The sequence below is a fragment of the Canis lupus genome, chromosome 4, assembly GCF_011100685.1.
Source record: "Canis lupus familiaris isolate Mischka breed German Shepherd chromosome 4, alternate assembly UU_Cfam_GSD_1.0, whole genome shotgun sequence".
Classification (NCBI taxonomy): domain Eukaryota; kingdom Metazoa; phylum Chordata; class Mammalia; order Carnivora; family Canidae; genus Canis; species Canis lupus.
In genome coordinates, this window is record NC_049225.1 from 1,244,336 (window position 1) to 1,269,171 (window position 24,836).

General features: G+C 36.4%; 2 protein-coding genes across 9 annotated transcripts in view; one reads left to right on the forward strand and one right to left on the reverse strand.

Moving 5' to 3' along the window:
- LOC100686496 (testis-expressed protein 10-like) overlaps positions 1-12,236 on the forward strand; it is a 100,878-nt gene extending 88,642 nt beyond the window's left edge. Inside the window, 4 exon segments of the mRNA XM_038533763.1 lie at positions 1,523-1,590; positions 11,180-11,208; positions 11,211-11,752; positions 11,754-12,236. Coding sequence (XP_038389691.1) covers positions 1,523-1,590; positions 11,180-11,208; positions 11,211-11,752; positions 11,754-12,236 — 1,122 coding nt within the window.
- CHRM3 (cholinergic receptor muscarinic 3) overlaps positions 1-24,836 on the reverse strand; it is a 495,173-nt gene that overhangs the window by 361,584 nt on the left and 108,753 nt on the right. The window lies entirely within an intron of this gene.

The following is a 24,836-nucleotide window of genomic DNA, read 5'->3' on the forward strand; positions in this document are numbered from 1 at the left end:
GTTGTTATTAGACCAAGAGGTAACTAGACTGGAGAAGTAGCTAAAGGGCTATTTCTTTCTTTTTTGTTTTAAAGATTTTATTTATTCAAGAGAGAGAGAGAGAGGCAGAGACACAGGCAGAGGGAGAAGCAGGCTCCCCACAAGGAGCCTGATGCGGAACTCGATCCCAGGACTCCAGGATCACACCCTGGGCCGAAGGTAGACACTAAACTGCTGAGCCACCCAGGGATCACCTAAAAGGCTATTTCTCTACCAAACTGTAGCAAAATTAGCAATCTATGAATACCTCAGTCATTTGATTGATATCTGCTAGGGCTTCCAGAGATATAGCCCTAGGAAAGCAAACTTAAAAGTCATCTTGAAGCCTAAGAAACGAAAGTAAAGGGGAAAAAAAAAGTTTAATTATGATCTTAAAACCTAATGGAACCTACTAATGGAATGCAAAGCTTTCTACCAGAATAGATCAACAAAGGCAAAATATGCATTTGTCTCTAAGTGGGAAAGGTTTCCTCACAAATTCTTACAAGCTGTCTGTTAGAGTGTATGCTAACTTTCTAGTACTGAGAAGCCAGTCCACCAGCTGGCTTCTGACACCTAGAAAGGCCTTGATTTCCTGGAAGCACAGTAAGAAGGAAGGCAGCCAAGAGAACACAGAAATTAACTTTGGGGTTTTCGCTTTTTACCTTACCAGCCTGGATATTTAGATGGTTATCATCATGAATGCCTTTAGACACTTTCCTAGTTTTGTCTTGAAAGGAAGTGATTTATGACTCAGAAATCACACAGCTACCTCTCATGAGTATTACAGTTTTCAAAAAAGATGATGGTTTACTAGTATTTTGGGTAAAGAGATGTCTCAGGTAGATTTTGGAGCCAGATCTACAAAAAAAAGTCGAATCTAACAAATGTTCCTTAGTCTTTGGAAGTGATAGCACTTCCTAATGTCAGGGCTCAGGGAAAGACAAATGTGCAAGCATTCCTCGGTGCTGATATTCAGTGTTCTCTTGACTAAGTAAGGAAGACTAGAGCAAACGTTCAGGGCAATAGGATACTGTGTTCTTAGGGCAGAAGGAGGACACCCTCGGGGCTTTAAAGTGGCAGCAAGGCTTGCTTATGGCAAAACGCATTCAGGATTTCAGTGCGTGGCTTCATGTAGCTGTCTCTCGGGGCAAGGGCCCTCCCTATCCTACACATTTAAGCAAGGAAAGTATTACTCTAAATGTGGATAAAATGAAGGGCTTCCATTCCATTAGAGAAAGTAGGTTTCCAGGCCACTTACAAATCGATATTGAGGACAGGATTAAGATACCAAAGGACAAGCAATGGTCCTGTGGTATATAGGCATCTTATGCATATTACTAAGCTGTTCTTAAGCTATGCCTTTATACAATGAGGGATATAACTGAATTCCATAGGCATACAGTTTCCTGATGGACACAGGAACACACTGGCTGGAAGCCTCATCTTTAACTACCAGGGCCAGTTGGTGAATGCTCCCTTTACACATCACCCTCTTCCCCAGTTAGAGCTCCTGATCATTAATCCTGAAGCTATGCTCTCCATCGCAGAGGAGACTGTTCAACATGGGAGGTCAATGGCTGTAGCCATGAGAAAACTAGTAACTATGTCCTGCAGCTGGAACATCTAAATAAATAGTTGAGATTGAAGAGAGGGCACTCAAGCCACATTCTCCTCAAATACTTTCTGCACTGTGGGAATTGGAAAACCAAATTCAAAGTGAGAATTTTAGTACCTAAACTTGAAACCATGAAGATTAGCCATATGAGTCCAGGGTTAATCCTGACCCCCAGACTCCAAGCAGAGAGTGGAATCAGGAGCAATGGACCATAGATGGTCAATGCCAAGACTCAGACCTAGTAAAGTAATGATGGAGTCTCAGCAGTACTTAACATGTGCAGCAGGCACGCAGCTTGAAAGCAATACATTGCTCACCCATCATGCTTAAAAGAGTCAATCTGCTCCATCAACAATTCCAGGCGAGGCAGCACCTCTACAGGTCAAAGTCAAGCTGCAGCAGCCTGTGTCCAAAGGCCCAGGTGACACCTCTACTCAGGCCTAATCTATGATCGTGCTCTTTAAAGCAGATTTCTATGAGGCTGACTTCTTGATGCTAGGGAGCATGCTTCAAAAGTATCCACAGCAGCTCCAGGCCAGGAAATCTACAGGGAGGAATCTCTAAGAAGGAAAACAAATGTACAGATGAGAGGGAGAAATAATCCTCCCCATAAAAAAAGGTTACTAAAGCCTAAGACAAAACCAAGGTCAACATAAGAATCTGAAGATTTGCCTGGCAAGAACGTGAATGTGTTTTCACAAAGCAAATCTCACACTCAGTGTGGGTCTGGGGTGCTAACAACAGAAGGCCCAAAGAGGGAAAAATAAATCTGAAGGACTTAAAAACATATACTAGATGGAAAATAAAGGTCTCTTAACTAACACCTGGTGATGGGCTCCACTCGAAGTTCTCAATTTAGTAACATGGCAGCAATATGATGAACTCTTCCTTTTGGAGAGAAGAGACAAGATGCATTAAGAGCTTTTTGCCCCAGGTATGATGAGAGCATAATGCCAATATTAACCATTAGATGATTGCTCCCAACTGAGTTTAAGTCCACAGCATGCAGACTCTGGGCCCCTGACACTGATTGGCAGGCATCCTCACCAAAGCCAAGTTTTAATCTGTCCATCCTCTTGTCAACAAACACTTGGTGCTGAATGAATTCCATAACTGAGGTTCTGATAAAGCTACAATCATTTGGTGGAAGAAAAGTTGTAGAAGCAGTCCAGGATACACATGCTAGAAGCCCATCTACATGGTCAGCTGCATGCGAGCAGAGGCTCTTTCTCAGTCCTGCATCTCCAGCACCTAGAATCGTGCCTGACACAAAGTAGAATACTTTCAAATGGATGAGTGCATCCTTACAGAAAGATAGTATCTTCAAAATAAGCCGTTACTCAAGTTCAGCAGCCACCAACAATGGTACCACACACTTCAATTAATGAGAGCTTTACTACAACCACAGATCATTATTTTCATTATGCACTGCTATTTATTGAGGTTCTCCCGTGGGCTAGGTCATATGCTAATTGTGCCAAATATGGACTGTATCATCTAATCCTTCCTACTACGTTGAATAGGTATATTAGCCCCATTTTACAGATAAGGAAACTAGTGATTCACACTTAGGTTGGATTAGGCCAGATTTCACTACCTTCCACCACACAATAACTTAAATTCTTGTTTATTTTCTATTTTAGGGAATGTTCCTTAACCAGATATGATTGGTAGACTTCTTCAGGTGATAGGTAGGTGCTAATTCTGACATCAGCATGTAGTCATATGATAGTAATCTAGCCTGGGATCCCTTTCCCAATGCTACTACACTGGATAAAATCAAGTAACATGCATGTGAAAATGCTTTGAAAGTTAAAGAGTTATCATTGTTAAGTCAGCGTGTGTGTTCGCTTAAAATGAACACGGCCATTCTGACATGCATATAACGGTGAGGAAAGGAAGCACCTCAGCTACTGAGCAAGGGCTGTTTAGTCTGGTCACACTCAGTGGGGCAGCAAAGGTGGCAGTTAGATAAGCCTCAGTGCATTTACCATCATGGAATGGTAATGGCTTAGTTATGAAAGCCTTAGTATGTTTTCTTATCAAATTCACATAAAAACTGAGGAATAAAAGGAATACAACACCTTTCTTTTCTAAAAATTTGTGATAATTTAACCCTTTGTTCTCTCCCCTAAAGGGGAATGAGAATACATCAAAATGTTATTTCTATCAGAGTGCTTGAAATAGTTCAAAGATGCTCCAGAATTATTTAAGGTTTTAATTAGCAGCATTTTGAAAAAATAAAAAAAAATCATGAAGCTAATGAATAAAAGTGAAAATCAATTTGAAAACATAAATAACACCTGGTGCACCTGGGTGGCTCAGTCTCCTAAGCATCTGCCTTGGGCTCAGATCATGATCCCAGGGTCCTGAAATGGAGCCCCATATCGGGAATCATCTGTTTGTTGGCTACAGTTAAGAGTCTATTTCTTAATTTGTCTCTCTCTCTTTTCCCTTTGCCTGTTTGTTTTGTTTTTTAAATTCCACATATGAATGACATCTTACGGTATTTGTCTTTCTCTGACTGATTTATTTCACTTACTATAATACCCTCTAGCTCTATCTATGTCGTTGCAAATGGCAAGATTTCATTATTTTTCATGGCTGACTAATATTCCACTATATACATATGCCACATCTTCTTTATTGATTCATTAATCGATAAACCCTTGGGCTAATTTCATGCCTTAGCTATTGTAAATAATGCTGCTATGGACATAGGGCATGTAATCCTTTGAATTAGTGTTTTTGTATTCTTTGGGTAAATAGTTGTGCAATTGCTGGGTCATAGGGTGGCTCCATATTTTTTTTTCTTTTTGGTAGCTCCATTTTTAACATGTTGAGGAACCTCCACATTGTCTTCCATAGTGGATGCACTAGTCTGCATTCCCACCAACAGTGCATGAGGGTACCCTTTTCTCCACATCCTCACGAATATTTGTTCTTACTTGTCATTTTTATTCTAGCTATTCTGAGAGGTTTGAGGTGATATCTCATTGTGGTTTTATTTTTATTTTTAAAGACTTTTTAAATTTATTTCTTTTTCATGAGACATACAGAGAGAAGAGAGACACAGGCAGACAGGGAAGCAGGCTTCCTGCAGGGAGACTGATGCAGGAATCAATCCCAGGACCCTGGGATCATGACCTGAGCCAAAGGCAAACACTCAACCACTGAGCCACACAGGTGACCCTCTCATTGTGGTTTTAATTTGAATTTCCGTGATGATGTTGAGCATCTTCTCAAGTGTCTGTTTGCTATCTAGATGTCATCTTTGGAGAAATGTCTGTTCATGTCTTCTGCCCATTTTCTAATTGGATTATTTTTTGGGTGTTGAGTTTTGTTAAGTTACATGTTGGATACTAACCTTTTATTGGATATGTCACTTGCATATATCTTTTCCCATTCCATAGGTTGCCTTTTAATTTTGTTGATTGTTTCCTTTGCTGTAGAGAAGCTTTTTATTTTGATGAAGTCCCAATAGTTTATTTTTGGTTTTGTTTCCCTTGCCTCAGGAGGCTTATCTAAAAAGAAGTTACCATGGTCAATGTCAAAGAGGTTACAGCAGTGTTATAGGATTGTTATAGTAATTTAGGACTCACATTTACTTCTTTAATCCATTCTGAATTTATTTTTGTGTATGATGTAAGAAAGTGGTCCAGTTTATTTCTTTTGCAATGTTGCCGTCCAGTTTTCCAAACACCATTTGTTAAAGAGACTGTCCTTTTTCCATTGAATATTCTTTCCTGCTTTGTTGAAGACTGATCATACAGTTGTAGGTTTATTTCTGGGTTTTCTATTTTGTTCTATTGATCTATATGTCTATTTTCGTGCCATATATATTGTTTTCATACTAAAGCTTTGTAATATAACTTGAAGAATGGAATTGTAAAGCTTCCAGTTTTGCTTTTCTTTTTCAAAATTGCTTTGGCTATTTGGCGTCTTTTGTGGTTCCAATTTTAGAATTGTTCTAGTTCTGCAATAAATGGCATTGGCATTTGATAGGGACTGCATTAAAAGTGTAGATTGCTTTGGAGAGTATAGATATTTACATGATATTTGTCCTTCCAATCCATGAGCATGGAAAGTTTTTCTATTTCTTTGTGTTGTCTTCAATTTCTTCCATCAAATTTCATAGCTTTCAGAGTACAAATCTTTCATTTCTTTAGTTAGGTTTATTCCTAGGTATCTTACTGTTTTTGGTGCAGCTGTAAGTGGGATTAATTCCCTAATTTCTCTTTCTGCTGCTTCATTATTGATGTATGGAAATGCAACAGATTTTTATATCCTGTGACTTTACTGAATTCGTGTATCAGTTCTAGCAGTTTTTTGGTAGAGTCTTTTAAGTTCTCCATATTTAGTATCATGTCAGTGGAAAATAGTGAAAACTTTACTCCTTCTTTACTGATTTAAATTGCCATTTATTTCTTTTTGTTGTCTAATTGCCATTATTAGAACTATTAACTCTTCTTTTGAGTTTGGTAGAATTCACATGTAAAGGTCCTGGACTTTTATTTGTTGGGAGTTTTTGATTGCTGACTCAATTTCTTTGTTAGTTATCAGTATGTTCAAATTTTCTATTTCTTCCTACTTCAGTTTTGGTAGGATATATGTTTCTAGGAATTTATTTATTTCTCCTAGGTTGTCAACCGTTGGCATATAATTTTTCATAATAGTTTCTTATAGTTGATTGTATTTTTGTTATATTGATTGTTATTCCTCTTCTTTCATTTGTGATTTTATTTGAAAACTTTTTTTTTTTTTGTCATGATAAGTCTGGCTAGAGGTTTATCAATTTTTTTTTTTTTTTTCAAAGAACCAGCTCCTGCTTTCATTGATCTGCTCTATTGGTTTTTTAGTGTATCATTGATTTTTGCTCTAATCTTTATAATTTCTTTCTTTCTTCTGGTTTTAGGGTTAGTTTGTTGTTCTTTCTCTTGCTCCTTTGGGTGTAAGGTTAGGTTGTGTATGTGAGATTTTCCTTGCTTCTTAAGGTAGGCCTGTATTGGTATATATTTCCTTCTTATAACTACTTTTGTTGCATCTCAAAGGTTCTGGACTGCTGTGTTTTCATTTTCATTTGTTACTATGTACTTTTTGTTTCTTCTTTTGTTTCCTAGTTGACCCACTTATTGTTTAGTAGCACATTATTTAACCTCCATGTATTTGTGGTCTTTCTAGATTTTTCTTTTGGTTTATTTCTGATGTTATATGGTTGTGGTCAGAAAAGATGCATGATAGGACTTCAATCTTCTGGGCAGCCCCGATGGCACAGCGGTTTAGCGCCACCTGTAGCCCAGGGTGTGATCCTGGAGACCTGGGATCGAGTCCCACATCAGGCTCCTTGCATGGAACCTGCTTCTCCCTCTGCCTGTGTCTCTGCCTCTTTCTCTGTGTGTTTCTCATGAATAAATAAATAAATAAATCTTAAAAAAAAAGGACTTCAATCTTCTTGAATTTGCAGAGGCTTATTTTATGGGCTAATGTATGATCTATTCTAGAGAATGTTCCATGTGCACTTGAAAATAATGTGTATTCTGCTGGTTTAGAATGGAAGGTTTTAAAATTATCTCTTAAATCCATCTATTCCAGCGAGTCATTCAAAGCCATTGTTTCCTTATTGATTTTCTGTTTAGATGATCTGTCCATTGATGGAAGTAGGGTGTTGAAGTCCCGTACTATTATTGTACTATTATCAAAGAGTTCCTTTATGTTTGTCATGAATTGCTTTATGTATTTGGGCCCTGCTATGTTGAGTGCATACATGTTGACATTTGTTATATCTTCTGTTGGATTGTACCCTTTGTGACTATATAGTGTCCTTCTTTGTCTCTTGTTACAGTCTTTATCTTAAAGTCTGTTTTGTCTGATATAAGTATTGCTATTTTGGCTTTCTTTTGACATCCATTTGCATGACAGATATTTTTCAATCCCCTTATTTTCAATCTACAAGTGTCTTTGGATTTGAATGACTCTCTTGTAGGCAGCATATAGGTCTGCCTATATGACATATGGGTCTTGTGGGTTTTTTTAATCCATTCTGTTACCTTATGTCTTTTGATTGGAGCATTTAGTCCATTTACATTTAAAATAATTATTGATGGGGCACCTGAGTAGCTTGAGTAGTATTCAAGCAACTGCTTGAGTATCCAACTCTTAACTTTAGCTCAGGTCATGATCTCAAGGCTCTGGGATTGAGCCTCAGGTCAGGCTCTGTGCTCAGCAGAGAGTCAGCTTCTCCCTCTGCCTGCCCCTCCCCCCTGCTACTTTCTCTCTTTCTCCCTCTCAAATAAGTAAATCTTTAAAAAACTAAAATGATTATTGATAGATATGAATTTATTGTCATTTTATTACTCCTTTTATGATTATTTCTGAAGATTTTCTCTCATCCTTTTTTATCTTTCTTTCATGGTTTGCTGATTATTTAGTGGTATCTTTGCTATTTCTTTCTCTTTATTCCTCGCATATTACTGGTGATTTTTGATATATGGTTACCATAAGTTTGTATATAAACTCTTCTGCAAACAGCAGTCTATATTAAGTTGATAGTTATTTAAGTTTGAACCCATTCTTTGCTTCTGTCCTCTCCACATTTGGGTATATGCTGTTATATTTTACATCCTTTTATTTTGTGCATTCTTCGACTAATTTTTTTACAGAAATATTCATTTTTACTGCTTTTGTGTTTTCTACCTCTACACTGTCACTTTTGATCTATCCTTTCCACTTCTTTCCACTCAAGAGTCCCCTTTAATATCCCTTGCAGGGCTAGTTTACTGGGCATGAATTCCTTTAGCTTTTGTTTGTCTAGGAAAGTCTTTATCTCTCCTATTCTGAATGACAGCCTTGTTGGATAGAGTATTCTGAGCTGCAAACATTTCACATTCAGCAATTTGAATATATCATGCCACTGTCTTCTGGCTTAGCGTATTCTCAATTACTCCCATACTTAACCTCTCAGTTTTCATTACACTGCTTTTCTTTCAGGATCTAGTTCATCAACTAGAGTGGAACTCCTATGTATCTTGTAAGGAAAACTTTTCATCTTAGAAACCAATTCTGGAGACATTCTTTACTACAAGACAAACTACAGACGCAGTTCTTAGAATTAACCAAGTTTATGATACCTTGAAATACCTTGAAATACTTAATTCAGAATAATTCCATTTTAAGTAGAATTTCAGAGTGCTACTCTCTAACATTTTAGGATTACAGACATGAATTCTAAGTAAATGATTTATGCTTAATCCCTAAATACAATTATTAAAAAGTTTATAATCAGGCATTCTCATAATCCTTTAACATTTTTAAATATAATTTTCCTCATTTAAATTCATCATTCAAAACAAATAAATTCATCATCTGTATCATATATGTAGTTATTTCCTTCTTTTTGTCCTCAAAACTTTTAACAAATACTGGTCAGCTGCAATAAAACAAGTTCTGAAATAAGTCCTATGCTTTTATTATCACTATCAAATACATTAACATGGTGAGCTTGGTAAAAAAATATGATTCCAGGGTGCCACGAAGCGCACGTTTCAACTGCAGAAAATCTTACTCCTTCAAGAGTATAGTTAGCAAAGCAATGAGATAAATCTTGATTTAACTTTATGATATGAACAAATAAGACATATAATTTGATATATAGAAGAAATCACATGTATATAAATGTATGTACATTTTAATGAGAAGGGTTTTTGAAGATACTGATATACCAAACTGGATTGACCAAGAAAAGCTTCCCACAATACACCCATCTGAGCTTGGACTAGACAACAGAGAAACACAAGAAACGACCATTCTGAGCATGGGAGACAGCTCTTTCTCTGTTGGTGATTACAAGTCAGATGGTCTAATGTAGGTAACTAAAGTCCCTGTGCTAGAGAATAAAGTTTGGTTTGACAGGATTGGCAAAGGGAAAGGAAATGCACTTCATTAAAGTCTTGCATCTCTGAAATGGCAAAGACAGATAAGACAAAAACAAAGAGAAACCCTCAAATTTCAGTTGATATTTTCAATATTTTTAGATATAGGATGAAGAGAATTAATACAAGATTATGTGGCAGTTACATAACTTTTCTAAATATATCATTTCTGATAACTGAGAAAATTGTAATACGTATTACATGGTAAACATTGCCATTGCATTTTAGTGAAAAGAAAGTAAGTTTTCAGCTGCTAAGTGGCAAAGTCTAAGTTCACAAACATCACGGTTCATTGATACAAAAGTTCATGTTCTTTTAACTAAATTGGCAGTATTTACTAATATGTTATTATAAATACATTCAAGATGTTCTTTCTTTAATTTTAAAGTCGAATTTGTTGAGATAATTTTCATATACAGTAAAAGTCACCCCTTTTTAAAGTGTGTGGCTTGTTGAGTTTTTGTAAATGCTCATAGTTCAGTAAACATGCCAAATATCATAGTATACATGTCCATCACCCCTAGTAAGTACGTGCGTCTCTTTGTCATCAGTGTCCCAGTTCTGGTAGCCTCCACTCTGATTTTCATTCTTCAAGTTTTCTAGAATGCAATACAAATAAAATCATACAGATAAAAGCCTTTTGTGTCTGACTTCTTTTAGTAAGTAAAATCAATTATCTGTCTTTATACATCACATTGTTTTGATTACTGTAGTTTCATATTAAGTTCTAAAGTCAGGGCATATTAAGTTCTCCAACTTTATTCTTCTGTTTCAAAATCATTTGGTTATTTTGGATGCTGGAAATTCCCACATAAATTTCTGGATCAGCTTACCTTTTTGCAAAGAACCTAGAGGGATATTGATAGGAGTTTTTGAATCTACTGATAAAGTTGGCAAGAACTGCCATATTAACAATTCTGAGTCTTCCCATCCATGACCATAAGATGTCTACTTATTTAAATCTTTATGAATTTTTCTCGCTAACATGTTCTGTCAGCTTTGCTTTGAAATTTTGATATATAGGCGTTATACTTCTTTTGTTAAATTTACTCTTACATACTTAATTTCATTGTGAATGAAGTTATTTTATTTTCATTTTCAGAAAATGCATTGATAGTCTGTAAATATGCAATTGTCTATGCTTATTGATATTATATTCTCTGGTATTGCTGAACTTTTTTATTAGTTTTAACAGTATTTTTGTGGACTGCTTAGGATTTCCTTCATATGGGATCACATCATCTGCCAATAAAGGCAATTTACTTTTCTATTAACCTGGATGCCTTTAATTAATTAATTTAAAAGGTTTCATTTATTTACTGAAAGAGATAGAGAGTTTACGAACAGTGAGGAGGGGCAGAGGAAGACAGAGAAAATCTCAAGCAGATTCCACACTGAGCTTGGATTCTGACACAGGGCTCAATCTCACTACCCTGAGATCATGAGCCCCACTGAAATCAAGAGTCAGACATTAATTGACTGCTCCACTCAGGAGTCTCTTTATTTATCTTATTTAAATTTAATTTTGGCCTTACTGCAAGTGGTCAGAATGTCCTATACAAAGGTGAGTAGTAAGGTAACGAGATTGAATATCTTGACTTGTTCTCTATGAAAGGGAGCAAAGTGCTCTTCTTGGACTTAAAGACCTTTGTCTCAGTACCCATTTATAATTGATGCACACCTTTCAAACATATTAAGTGAAGTGACTGCTGTGTTTACAGATAAAGATGCTAATGTACGATTAGCAGCAGTTCAACTTCTTCAATTCCTGGCCCCCAAAATACAAGCTGAACAAATTTCTCCATTTTTTCCTTTGGTAAGTGCCCATCTCTCTAGTGCCATGACTCACATTACTGAAGGAATTCAGGAGGACTCTTTAAAAGTTTTGGACATTCTGCTGGAACAGTACCCAGCCTTATTTACTGGCCGTAGCAGTATATTGCTTAAGAATTTTGTAGAACTTATTTCTCATCAACAGCTGTCTAAAGGACTAATAAATAGAGACAGATCCCAGTCCTGGATACTTTCTGTAAATCCTAATCGGAGACTCACTTCTCAGCAATGGAGGCTGAAAGTCTTAGTGAGACTCAGTAAATTCCTTCAGGCCTTGGCAGATGGATCCAGTAGGTTGAGAGAAAGTGAAGGACTTCAGGAACAAAAAGAAAATCCCCATGCCACTAGCAACTCCCATTTTTATCAACTGGAAGGAACATGCCAACGACCAGCAGCACATCCAGGTTTATGAAAATGGGGGTTCACAGCCAAATGTCAGTTCACAGTTCAGGCTACGGTACCTGGTTGGAGGACTAGGCAGTGTGGATGAAGGCCTCTCATCTACTGAAAACTTGAAAGAATTTATTGAGATAATAATTCCATTGCTGATTGAATGCTGGATTGAAGCTGTGCCTCCACAACTAGCTGCTTCTATTGGAAATGGTATAGAGCAAGAACCTCTGCAGGTTATGCAGCAAGTTCTTAATATTATTTCCCTTCTGTGGAAACTCTCTAAACAACATGATGAAACTCATAAATTGGAGTCGTTGCTTCGAAAGAATTATCTTCTTGATTTCAAACACCATTTTATGAGTCACTTTCCATATGCCTTAAAAGAAATAACCATGCACAAAAGGAAAGAGGCATTTAGCATAGTATTAGCTGTACATTTTTTGTAAATGCCTTTTAATAGACTGAGAAAATTGCATTTTATTCCTTTTTGTTGAAAGTTTTTTGTTTTCACTTTTGTTTTTAAATAAGAAATGGATACTGGATTTTGAATTATTTTTGCATCTTTTATGATGATCATATGTTTTCCCCTTTATTCTATTAATTTGGTGCATAACATTAATTGATTTTTTAATATTACACTAATTTTGTTTTGTTAAAATGACAAATCTATTCATTTACACATGTTGGTCAATTTAAACATTGATTTGGTTTGCTATTTTGTTGATTTTTTTGCTTAAGATTTTATTTATTCATGTTTCATGAATAAATTCATGTAAACATAATTCATGTAAACATAAATTTATTTTTATGAAGGATATTGATCTAATTTTCTTGTGGTATCTTGTCTGGCTTTGACATGACAATGATATTGGAATCAAAGAATTAGATGGAAAATGTTTTTTCCTCCTCCAAATTCTGAAGAATAAAAGAATAGTATTACTTCTTCCTTAAATATCTGAATATGCACCAAGGAAGCCATGTGGGCCTGGGTTTTCCTCTATGTGAAGATTTCAAATTGCTAATTCAATTTTTTAATTATTGGCCATTCAAATTTTCTATTTTTTTTTTTTTAGTCAGTTATGGATGTATATCTTTCTAGGTATTTGTTTCATCAAATTGTCCAATGTTGACAAAAAATAGTTCAAAGTATTTCTTTACAATGCTTGCTTCTGTAGGATTGGTAATGATGTCCTCTCTTTTGTTTCTGATTTTGACAATGGGTATCTTTTCTCTTTTTTCTTCACCAGGCTAGCTAAAGATTTGTCCATTGTGTTGATTTTTTCAAAGAACCAATCTTTGATTTTATGTATTTTCTCTATTATTTTATTGGTTTTCTCAACTGTTTTCCTATTTACCATTTCATTGATTTCCACTGCAATTTTTATTATTTTCCTCCACATTTTCATTTTCGTTTGCTCCTTTTCTAGTATTTTATGATGAAGCTTAGATTATTTTTTAAAGGTTTCATATATTTATTCACAAGAGACACACAGAGAGGTGGAGACTTGGCAGAGGGAGAAGCAGGCTCTCTGTGGGGAGTCTGATGTCTGATGCAGGACTCGATCCCAGGACCCCAGGATCATGACCTGAGCCAAAAGCAGATGCTCAACCACTGAGCCACCCAGGTACCCTTGAAGCTTAGATTATTAATTTGCAATTTCCTTTTATTATAATATTGTAGGAACTTGAAGCTACAAATTTCCTTTATCACTGTGTTAGTTAAATCTCACAAATTTATATATGCCGTATTTTCAGTCATTTCAAAATATTTTAAAAATTTCCCTTGCGATTTTTTTGTGACTCATAGGTTATTTTAGAAGTATTTTGTTCAAGGCAGCCCCGGTGACTCAGCAGTTTTGTGCTGCCTTCGGCCCGGGTTGTGATCCTGGAGATCTGGGATTGAGTCCCGTGTCCAGCTCCCTGCATGGGGCCTGCTTCTCCCTCTGCCCCAGTCTCTCTCTCTCTCTCTCTGTGTCTGTCATGAATAAATAAAATCTTTAAAAAAAAAAAACTTTCCCCTTTAAAAAAAAGGGAAGTATTTTGTTCAATATTTAATATTTGAGGATGTCTCCAATTTTTTAATTGTTGACTTCTATCTTAATTTTGTTAAGGTGAGAGAACAGGTTGTATAACTTGAACATTTTTAAGTTTATTGAATCTGTTGTATGGGACTAGCATATGGTCTATCCTGAAAATGCTCCATCTGCACTTGAAAATAATATGCGTTTCAGTGTTTTGTGATGGAGTGTTCTACAAATTTCACTTACTTCAAGTTAGTTGATAGTGTTATTCAAGTCTTCATGTTCTTGCTGGTTTTGTCTCATTATTCTGTGAATTGTTAAGGGTAGAAGTTTGAACCAGTTCTTGTTGAATTCTCTATCTCATTTCAATTTTATTAGGTTTCCTTCCTGTTGTTAGGGGTCTACATGTTTTTAAATTTTTTATCTTCCTGATAGGCCTTTGTCTCTATTAAATGTCTTTGTTTTCCTGTTAGTTCATTTTCAAAATTTTATCCTTGTTTTTGTCTTTCAAAAGTTTGAGCATCATGTGTCCAGGCCTGGATCTCTTTGTATTTATTTGATTTGGAGTTTGTTATGATTCCTAGATATACACATTGATATCGTTCATAAAACTTGGTAAGTTTGGTCATTAGTTTCTAAAATATTTTCCTGTGTTTTCCGTCTTCTTCTGGAACTCCTATATATTGATACGCTTGATGCTATACCAGAGCATCTGTGGCTCTGTTCATTGCTCTTCGTTTTTCTTGTTTTTCATGAATTATTCCTAGTCATAAAGCTTCAAGTTCACTAATTCTTTCTTCTACCATCTCAAGTCTACTTCTGAGTCCCTCTAGTAAATTTCCATTTTTTTATATAATTTCTTCCTCTTTGTTCATACTCTCTATTTGGTGATATGTCATTCAAATACTTTCCTTCAATTCTTTAAAGCATAGAATCCTTTAGTTCTTTGAACATATACTTATCATAGATCCACTGAAGACTCCTTTTAATAAATTCTACACCTGGGCCCTCAAATGACAGTTTCTATTAAATACTTCTTCTTTTTTATTCATTCATTTTTTTTTTTAGTACGGATCACACTCTGAAAGTCCCACTTTCCTTAAAATTTATAATTATTAATTTTTATAAACATACTACTTAGGGTTGCTCACTGTTTAAATGTCAACATAAGTTTTGCTGGATCAACCAATATAGACAAAAAATTTTATATTAGTTTTGCTTTGTTTGTTAGGATGGAAATTTGAATTTGAGGAATTGGGAAATTAGTAGCTAATTCAATTGTGCAATTTAAATTTATTTTTTGACAAGTTTATTATCAAAAGTAATGGGAGACATGATAGCTTGACATGGTTGGAGAAAAGAATTTGTCTGTCAATTAAAAGTGATTTTATTAGAAGAACAGAAGTTCTATCAGCACCTAAAGCTACCAGTAAACCTGCAAAGGGTAATCTCTGAAGGCAAATGACTGTTAGGTTGATGTAAAGATTAATGATATAGGGACAGAAACGGGAAACATGCATAATTAATCAAGTAAAGTAACAGGTAATTAACAAGACATTTCATAATGTATTATTTAAATTTAAAAATGAAAGACATTTTAAATTAGAAATTCATATATTCACTTTTTAAACTATATCAAAGCAGCTGATAATCACTAAACTGAAGATCTGCTATATTCCTGACATGGAATATTCTCTGCAAACGAAGCAAGATTTGCAAGTATGTCTTCAGTAGCAATTTTTTAATCATATTTTCTTTCTTTAAAGGCAACAACTGCCAAAACAAAAAAGAAATCGCTCTGCTGAAAAGGGAATGAAAGCTGGAGAAGATCCAGCAAGTAAAGATTGCTCTTTTAAGCCTGATTAAGAAAAAGAATGTCCATACTATGGGGGGAGTTATTCCAGAAGAAAAGATTTTGTTATGGTTGTCTCCATTCCAAACTAAATGAATATCCTTTATTTCCCTCTCTAACCTCTGCTGCTCCAGGATTTGTAGGTCCTACTTATAATGAAAATTGCCAGGGTCCCTATTCAAATCATCTTGGCATCTACAGTAGATGGATTTAGTAGAATTTACAGGAAGGCATCTTATTCCTCCATCACCATTATGCCCTACACCTTCGAACAAATGAAGTCCAAGGCAGAATAGTAAGGATCTATTCAAAGTGTTTATCTTATTGTCAGAGACATTCGGTAAGACTTGCCAGGTCTCTCACTGATCAATATAATATTTACTCCCTGGACAATAGCACGAATCAGTTCAGTTGCACATTAATAAGACAAAGTCTCAAGACTCGTCATATTCCATTACACAGTGAGGTTTAGGAGACAGCTGACACAGACAGCTGTGATTTGCCATCATCTCACATAATAAATAGAAATCAGCAACATGAAAGAGTTTTACTTCCTCCTGAATTCATCCATGCATTTACCTAAACTTATTACATAATGACAGTTGCTGGCATTTATTAAGGGATTTCCAAGCTAATCAGTTTAACACTCTTAATCCGTATACAACCCTATGGAGTCTTCATTACTGAGATGGAGGAGTTAGGTAACTTGTAAGAGCTCCTAAGTTTCCACTGTGTGCTGAGCACTTGCATAATATGGAAATACAAAACATATGTCACTGTGCCCATCCTTACAGAAAGTAACCATGTAGAATGAGAATATAGGTTTTTTTAGGAAATTGTACTATGATCAGATGTAATAATAAAAAATAGTTAATATTTTTTTAAATGCTTACTACTATACAACATACTGTTAAGCATCTTAAATTCATTATGTCCTATCATCCTCACAAGATTGAAATGGGATAGCTGATTAACTTTATTTTTGTAGATGAGGAAACTGAGTCTTATAGACATTCATTAAATCCTCAAAAGTTATCAGCTGGGATGCCTTGGTGACACAGCAGCTGAGCGTCTGCCTTCAGCTCAGGTCGTAATCTTGGGGTCTGGGATCAAGTCCCACATCGGACTCCTTGCAGGGAGCCTGCTTCTCCCTCTGCCTGTGTCTCTGCCTCTCTCTCTCTCTCTCTCTCTCTGTCCCTCATGAATGAATAAATAAATCTTTTTTTAAAAAAAGTTATCAGCTAGTCAGTGGTGAATGCTATGATTGTGGTATTTACTATGTGCTATAGGAACACAGAGAAAAGAGCAAACAACCAATATGGGAGCTCAGTGAAAGGTTCACACAGAATCATCTGACATTTGAACTAAGGTTTGGATCTTGAGTGGCTGTTCACCTTGAAGGAGATAGCAAAAATATCCGACCTAAGGAAAGACATTTGGAGAGACACGTGGTTATCACAGTTGGGGGACATTCCATAGGTAGAAGCTCTTGAGAAAGAATGGTGAAGACAACAGTGAGAACATAGAAGGATATAAGCGGAATTGGACAGTAGGTTTTTTGAGGGTCTTGCCTATTTTTTTAAGTCCAGTTTTCACAAGACCATGGTGAATAGCTCAGGCTCTGGGAACTCATCACTCCTAGCTTAGATCCTCTTACCTCTGTCATTTATCAAATAAGTTACCTTGGCCAAAGAAGTTTATCTCAGCCATTGTTTCTTTGTCTGAAAAACGGTCCTAAGTATAGGAATTATTTTGTAGGTTGTTACAGCAGCAAAAGAGATCTAAAACTTGTAGAAGACTTATTGGTGATGTAAAAAGAATCCAATGAAAGTTAGTTATTTTCATCATTGTAGTTATTATCACGACGGATGAGACAGACTTGGTTTGCAGCTGTTGGAAAATAAAAGTAAAAAAATAAAAAGCCTAATAAATGAAAATGAGCTCTTTTTTCCCTGCTCAGGGAGTTAGTCCTATTAAGTACAGCAAAAACTACTGTATTTCACTTGCATTTAATTGTGGCAAAGGAATCAGAGCAGGAGTGTGTTTGCTGAGGCCAGAAAATGTCTTTCTCATTAAAGCTATGGAGGGGGCAACCTAGCCAGGGTCCTCTAGCAAGTCCTCGTCCCCTGGCCAACAGCATTGGTATTTGTCACACAGCTCCCTCCAGTAAGCAAGGGAGGCCCTAAAAATACTGGGCTAAAGTATGATTGTTGTGACTCCCTGTTAATATAAAAATATCACCAAAATATCATGTATCCTTTGTACAACCTCAGCCAAGGTTTGGAGAGTCAGGAAGCAAGACTTAGCTCTGCAGGGAAAAGGATCAGAGAAGAGCAGGCAAGCAGTCAGATGTGTACCAGTGACACTGATGACAGTGTAAGGAGGGACCACTATAGGGAAGAAAACCTGTCTTGTGTGTCATTCCCACATGCAGAGACAAGATAGGCAAGGATGCAGGCAGTAAGAGGAGATTCAGGGTCCAGGTAGGGTTTGGTTCAGCAGAACAGATCCCGGTAAGGCAAGAAACACTACCTAATTCTGACTGCCCCAGTTGATAGAGTTAAGGCTACTTCTTTCCTTCCAGCTCCAATATTGCTCCCAGATGCAACTGCACTACCAGGTAAGTTCAGGGCTTCCCAAACCTGGCTACCCAACGGAATCACTTAAGAACCTTTAAAACGGGGGTGCCTGGGTGGCTCAGTCAGCTAAGTGTCTGTCTTAAGCTCAGGTCATGATCCCAAGGTCCCAGGGTCCTGTAATCGAGCTCTGCATCAGGTTCCCTGCTCAGTGAAGAGCCTGCTTAACCCCCTTCCTCTGTCGTCAATTCCCCTGCTTGTGTGAGCTCTCAAATAAATAAATAAAATCTTTCAAAAGAACCCCAAGAATCTTTAAAATGTACTGAAGGCAGAGTTCCCTCCTAAGGACCATGATTAAAGTGGAAATGGGGCATCAGGGTCTTTAAAAGCACCCTCCAAGTTGATTATAACATGCAACCAAGGTGGAGAATCACTGAGGTTGACAATATGCTGTGAACGGTATCTCATTTCCTGCCTATTTACCATTATTCCAGATAATGGTAACACAGAAAATTATCCTGTAGAAAAAAATGCATCACCCTGAGGATGGTTAAAAAGCCACAAATTTAATCTACTTTTAAGCATTAAAACAAAAAAACAAAAAAACTTAAGTTTTCATGAAATAGTGGATAGGAGAAGGTGAAGAGGTATATACACATATGTTGCCAAATAATTTGTTCATTTTCTCTAAAGGAAAATCTGGGAATATGTTATAATTTGTATTATTCAACTTCAGATGAACTTTTCAATTAAACCCCAAATAAATAGTCTGATCTGTATACTAGTATTTATACTAGATGAACTTTTCAATTAAACCCCAAATAAATAGTCTAATCTGTATATAAGTATAAATATAAGTATTTATATTTATACTATAATATTTATATATTTATACTATATTTATACTTATATACGAAGTATATAAGTATGATTTTAAAGTTTTTTTTTAAGATTTTATTTATTTGTTCATAAAAGATGCACACAGAGAAAGAGGCAGAGACATAGAGGGAGAAGCCGGCTCCCTGTGGGGAGCCCGATGCAGGCCTGGATCTCAGGACCATGGGATAACTCCCTGAGCCAAAGGCAAACGCTCAACCACTGAGCCACCCAGGTGCCCCTTACAAGTTTTAAAAAGAGAGAGAAAAGGAAGCCAAAATGGTTAACAACCCAATAGCTGATAATCAAGTTAGGATACAGCAACATGGTATCATTTGACTAGGAAAGTAAAAATCAGGTGGATGGTTTTAAAATACAAAACCTTGTATAAGAAAAATGAAGCAAAACACACAATAATATATTCTGGAGAGTATTATGTAAAAGATATGTATGTGAACAGACTGGAATGCTTGAGCACACTTGGTTTTTCACTTTGCAAAACCCAATATAAAAATTCTTAATTCATCCAAGTATTAAAAGAGGGGATGGTTAAGTTTTTTTCTAAAAAATGATGGATTTAAGAAAAATCAAAAGAGTAGTATCTGGAAGCAACCTTTGTGGATCAGGCCTTCCGATCTAAGTCAGGCTTACACAGAAAGGTGAAGATACTGCAGCTTAAGAATACACTCTAACATTACCATTGTCTCTTCAAATTTTTTTTCATTTAATGTTATGTATATATGTATGTATGCATTTATTTCTATTATTATTTTTTAAATATTTAATTTCTTCATTTGATACAGAGAGAGAGAGAACATGAGCAGGGGTAGGGGCAGAGGCAGAGGCAGAGGGAGAAGCAGACTCCCCACTGAGCCAAAAGCCCCATGTGGGGTTTGATGGCAGGACCGGGAGATCATGACCTTAGCTGAAGGCAGATTCCTAACTATCTGAGCCACCCAAGCACCCCTTATTTATTTTTATTATTGAGGTAAGACATAGTAAACTCTGATTAGAATTCAAAAATGGAAGGAAGGGGTGCTTGGCTGGCTCTGTTGGTGTAGCATGTGACTTGTGATCTAGGGGTTGTGAGTTTGAGCCCTGACGTTGAATGTAGAGATTACTTAAAAATAAAAATCTTTAAAAATAAATAAATAAAAATGGAAAGGAAATTTGATTTTCACTCTCAGTTTATAAATTCAGCCTGTGGACTGAAATATGATCGATCCTATTTAACAGAAAATCCCCTTGTGAGAACACTTTTCTTAATTACATTTATCACATTTTAGCCAGGTATGCAGTTCACCAATCCTGCAGATGGACTTGGCAATACATAACTGAATTCTCCATCCATGTCTTCAAGAAAACACCATGCTGCAGAGATACAGAGCAATTTCACTGGGTTGTTGCCTTAAATACTACACACTGGAGAATAAGTTACTTAAACCAAATGCCAGATTGCTCGGAAGGCAATGACAAGGAACTGTCTTCTTGAGGAGATAAAAATATAGACTGTCAGTAAAATTTGTACTGATTTAGAAAATCACAGAAGGCCTGTTTTGGGGAAAAAACAGCAAAATAATATTACAATATATGTATGTATAAATATATATATATATATATATATATATATATATATATATATATATATACTTTAAGTCATTTGGAACCTAGAATTATAAATTGGGTGGTGCTAATGGGTTTTCAAAACTGTTAAAAAGATAGGATGCAGACCTAATGTTGTTGGTAGGTTTAATACTGAGTTTTAAGAGCTGAGAAATGTGACTTTAAATTTCACAGAAGTGCCAGACCCTTGGTTGAGTTCTACCTTATAGATCTTACTTTCTGATAGACTTGATTGATTTGACATAGTCTGTCTGGTTTCACATCCCAAATATTTCATTTATTAATTTATTCTTTGATTTATTCAATTTCCTGATTTGAGCACAGCTTTTCTGATTGTAACTTCCTCACAAAATGACATGCAAAAAAATCCAAACAAAATGTTTTATTTGACACGACCACACTGCTCCTCCCCATTATTTTCATCTTACCTTCCATCATCTCAGCTATACTTTTGGCCCTTCTGAACATACTGTTCTACCAAACACACAATAGTTCTTTGCTAATTGTCCCTGGAGGCCTCTATAGGACCTTTTATGTTCTTGCCTCTATTTTGATCAAGAAAATAAAGTGAAATCAGAATTTCTGAATTACAGTATGATAATAACAGAGAGACATCAGATGGGAATTAAAAAAATAACATAAAACATTTTCACATATGGGGGACAAAAGATTCAGATTTTATTTTTGTCTTAGACCACATCTGTCACTCTATCTGCACTCATCAGCTTATCTGTAATTTTTAAAATATATTTTCATTTGCAAAACATTGCTGCTGCGAAATTAGCTTCCTATTGCAATGCTAGTATCTAGAGCACTGGCTTCAGAGCCAGAAGCCTAGTTTGGACATATGTCGCTAATGTGTTAACCTGGGCATTAGCCTTACTGTAAGATCTGTAATCTCAACTATTAAATGACAGAGCAGGACTCATAAGATGATAAAGGCTAATTCAGTCTTTAAGATTCTAATATTCAAGAATTCTCCCTAAGCTGTACCTTCTTAGTGAGAAGGAACAGGATATACCAAAAAAGTGCTTGGTTTATTACAGAATATTGTAAGATAACCAACTAATGAAACAATAGGCTAAAATAAAAGCCAAACATTCATTAATTTACCAAACATTTAGGGAGTACTTAATATGTGCCAAGCTCTCTGCTAGGAACTATGGATAGATCAGTGAATAAAATGGTCACGGATGATGTGCTAATGGGAAGACAGACAAGTAAACAAGTACATCAACAGGTAATCACATAACAACTTATAGGAAGAAAATAGAAACAGTGCAATTAGGCAATGAGCAATGGGATGGCCTCAGGTCGATAATTAGGGACAGCTTTTCAAGGGGGAGATGATGTCTGAGTGGGATCCAGAGGATGAAGGTAAAGTGCAGAGGTGGAGGAAAAGCTTTCCAAAAGTGGAAACTCGGACAAATACCCACGCCCATGTGTTTCTGGCTCTACATTCTTGTTACTGCCATTTAACTGCCAGATCTCAGGGAAGGTCCCAGATTGAAAGTCTTATAAATGTCGGCACAAATAACTGGAAAAGTAAAAATAACTGGATCAGAAGAACTGTAGGCAATTTCTTAGTGGAATTAGCAGATCACATTGGATATGCTGTATGTATTAAGAGAGTGAGGAACTCCAAATGTGAAGCAAAATGTCCCACTCTTAAGTTTTCTGGAAGTTATCCTCTACCACACCTGTGAAGGAAAATTATGAGACCACAATAATCAGTGCCAAAACTGCTGGAAAGCAGCTGCCACTGTCTGCAAATCAAAGACCAAGACAAGTCATTTGATAGCATCCTGGTTCTTCCACTATAGAACGCACCTAAGATTGCTAGGACTAATTTCTGGGGCGTGTTTGAATTGCTCTGTATAGATATTATCCCTGTTTTTGCTAACCTTTAAAAGATTTATTTATTCATGAGACACAGAGAAAGAGGCAGAGACATAAGCAGAGGGAGAAACACGCTCCCTGCAGGGAGCCTACCTAATGCAGAACTCGATCCAAGGACCCCAGGATCATGACCTAAGCCAAAGGCAGACACTTAACCACTGAGCCACCCAGATGCCTCCGTTTTTGCTATTAAAAATTTTTGATAATACAAACTCCTATTTGGATTCACTACAGAAAGAAATGTTTTTGATCAAACAATCCACTAATGACAAGTGTACAAATATAGAGAGATATCTTATTTTCCAATACCTTGTAAATGGCATAAATCCTTAGGTAATTCTGCATGAACTTCAGGTCACCACTAAGAATGGTGTTACCAATCTCTGCTCAGATAAGAGGCATGGCTGTGGAATAGATGCTGTCTGTATTTTTCTCTCAAAAACTGAAGCCTAGGTTTTGGAATAATTTTGCTACAAAATTCTTCATTACATATGTTTTGAAATGTAGTCAATCCCCCGCTGTTATGTGCTAGATGCCTGTTAGGTGCTAGGTACATTTATACTACAGAGTTTTTTAATTATTAGAAAAAACTAATGAACACAATCATCTCTTGATGCTACGTGATACACATTTCTGAGGCGTAAGGGGAAGGTTTTAAAATCAGATTTCTTTCAAATTATAGTTCTGAAATTAGCTGTGGGATGAGCCTAGTGAAAATAACCTCTTTATCTTAAGTTCTTCATCTATAAAATATGTAAATTGTAGGCATCAAGAGTTTTTTTAAAGATTTATTTATTCATGAGAGACACACAGAGAGAGGCAGAGACATAGGTAGAGGGAAAAGCAGGCTCCCTGCAGGGAGCCCATGTGGGATTTAATCCCAGGACTCTGAGATAATGACTGGAGTTGAAGGCAGAGGCTCAACCACTGAGCTACCCCTGTCCCTATGCATCAAGATTTTTGAAGGAATTTAAGGTGGTAGCACGGTAATCTCTGACTTGACAAACAGAAATGGCTATTTATTGAATATTGTAAGGGATCAACAAATGGTTTAGATATATGCATGAATATATGTAGATGCTGGTGTGTATATACTGTCAAAAAAGAAAATCACTATACGCTATACATATAACATCTATATTATATACTGAGATGGTTAATTTTGTATCAACTGACTGGCTCACCTGTTGTTCAGATATTTGGCTAAACATTATTCTAGGTGTGTCTGTGAGGATGATTCTTGAGATTAACATTTGAATCTGTAGACCGAGTAAAGCCAATTGTTCCCTGAATGTGGGAACTGACTCAGGAATAGTGAGAATGTACTCTTCCTGCCTGAATGGGTCTCCAACTTGCCAGTTACAGATCTTGGGACCTCTCAGCTTCTATAGCTGTATGAGTGAATTTCGTAAAATACATAAATACACAGAGATAGATATATATCTCTGTATATTTTATTACTTCTTGTTTCTCTGGAGAACCCTGATTAATACATCTACAGGTGCAATCAACTTGACTTTTGTAATTGTCTTCTTTTTCACTGCTGTTCTTCATGTGAGTTGGATAGGTGGGAAGAGTCCACACAACACAACCCAGTGAGTTCTCTGTTCCACTTTAGTACAATGTCTGACCTTGTGAGGCAGGCCTGGGGCTGATCTATCCCTTACAGCAGAGCCATCCTGGGCCCAGGAATCCATGCCAACACCCGCAGGGGGAGTAACACAGGGGGAGTAACACTTTATACCCAAGAAATGATTTTGCCAGGTCTGACAAGATCGAAGTGTTTGCTAGACCATCACTTTTTCTTCTTAGGTAAGCTTACATGACCTTTCCAGAAGGATTTAAACTAACAATGTATGAATTTCTGTAGGGGAGTGTTTAGAAACATTGAGAGTGTCTTTTTCTCAAACTCAGCATCTGCAAGGCCACATATTTTATGGTCGGAGAAAGTGTGTTCAGAGCCTATACAGTCCTCTATCCAGAATGACTTTACCTCTTGATTTTCAGCAGCCAGAAAGCGCACTTCCCCAAATGCACAAAAGTGGAACATGATACATATATGCCCAACCTAAATTGATGTCTGCTCTCTATTCCTATAAAGTCATTGCCTCAAAACAGTGGCTCCATACAATAATCATGGCTATTACTCTTCATGTGGTTCCTGTTGGACAGGAACTTGGGAAAGGTCTGGCTGGATAA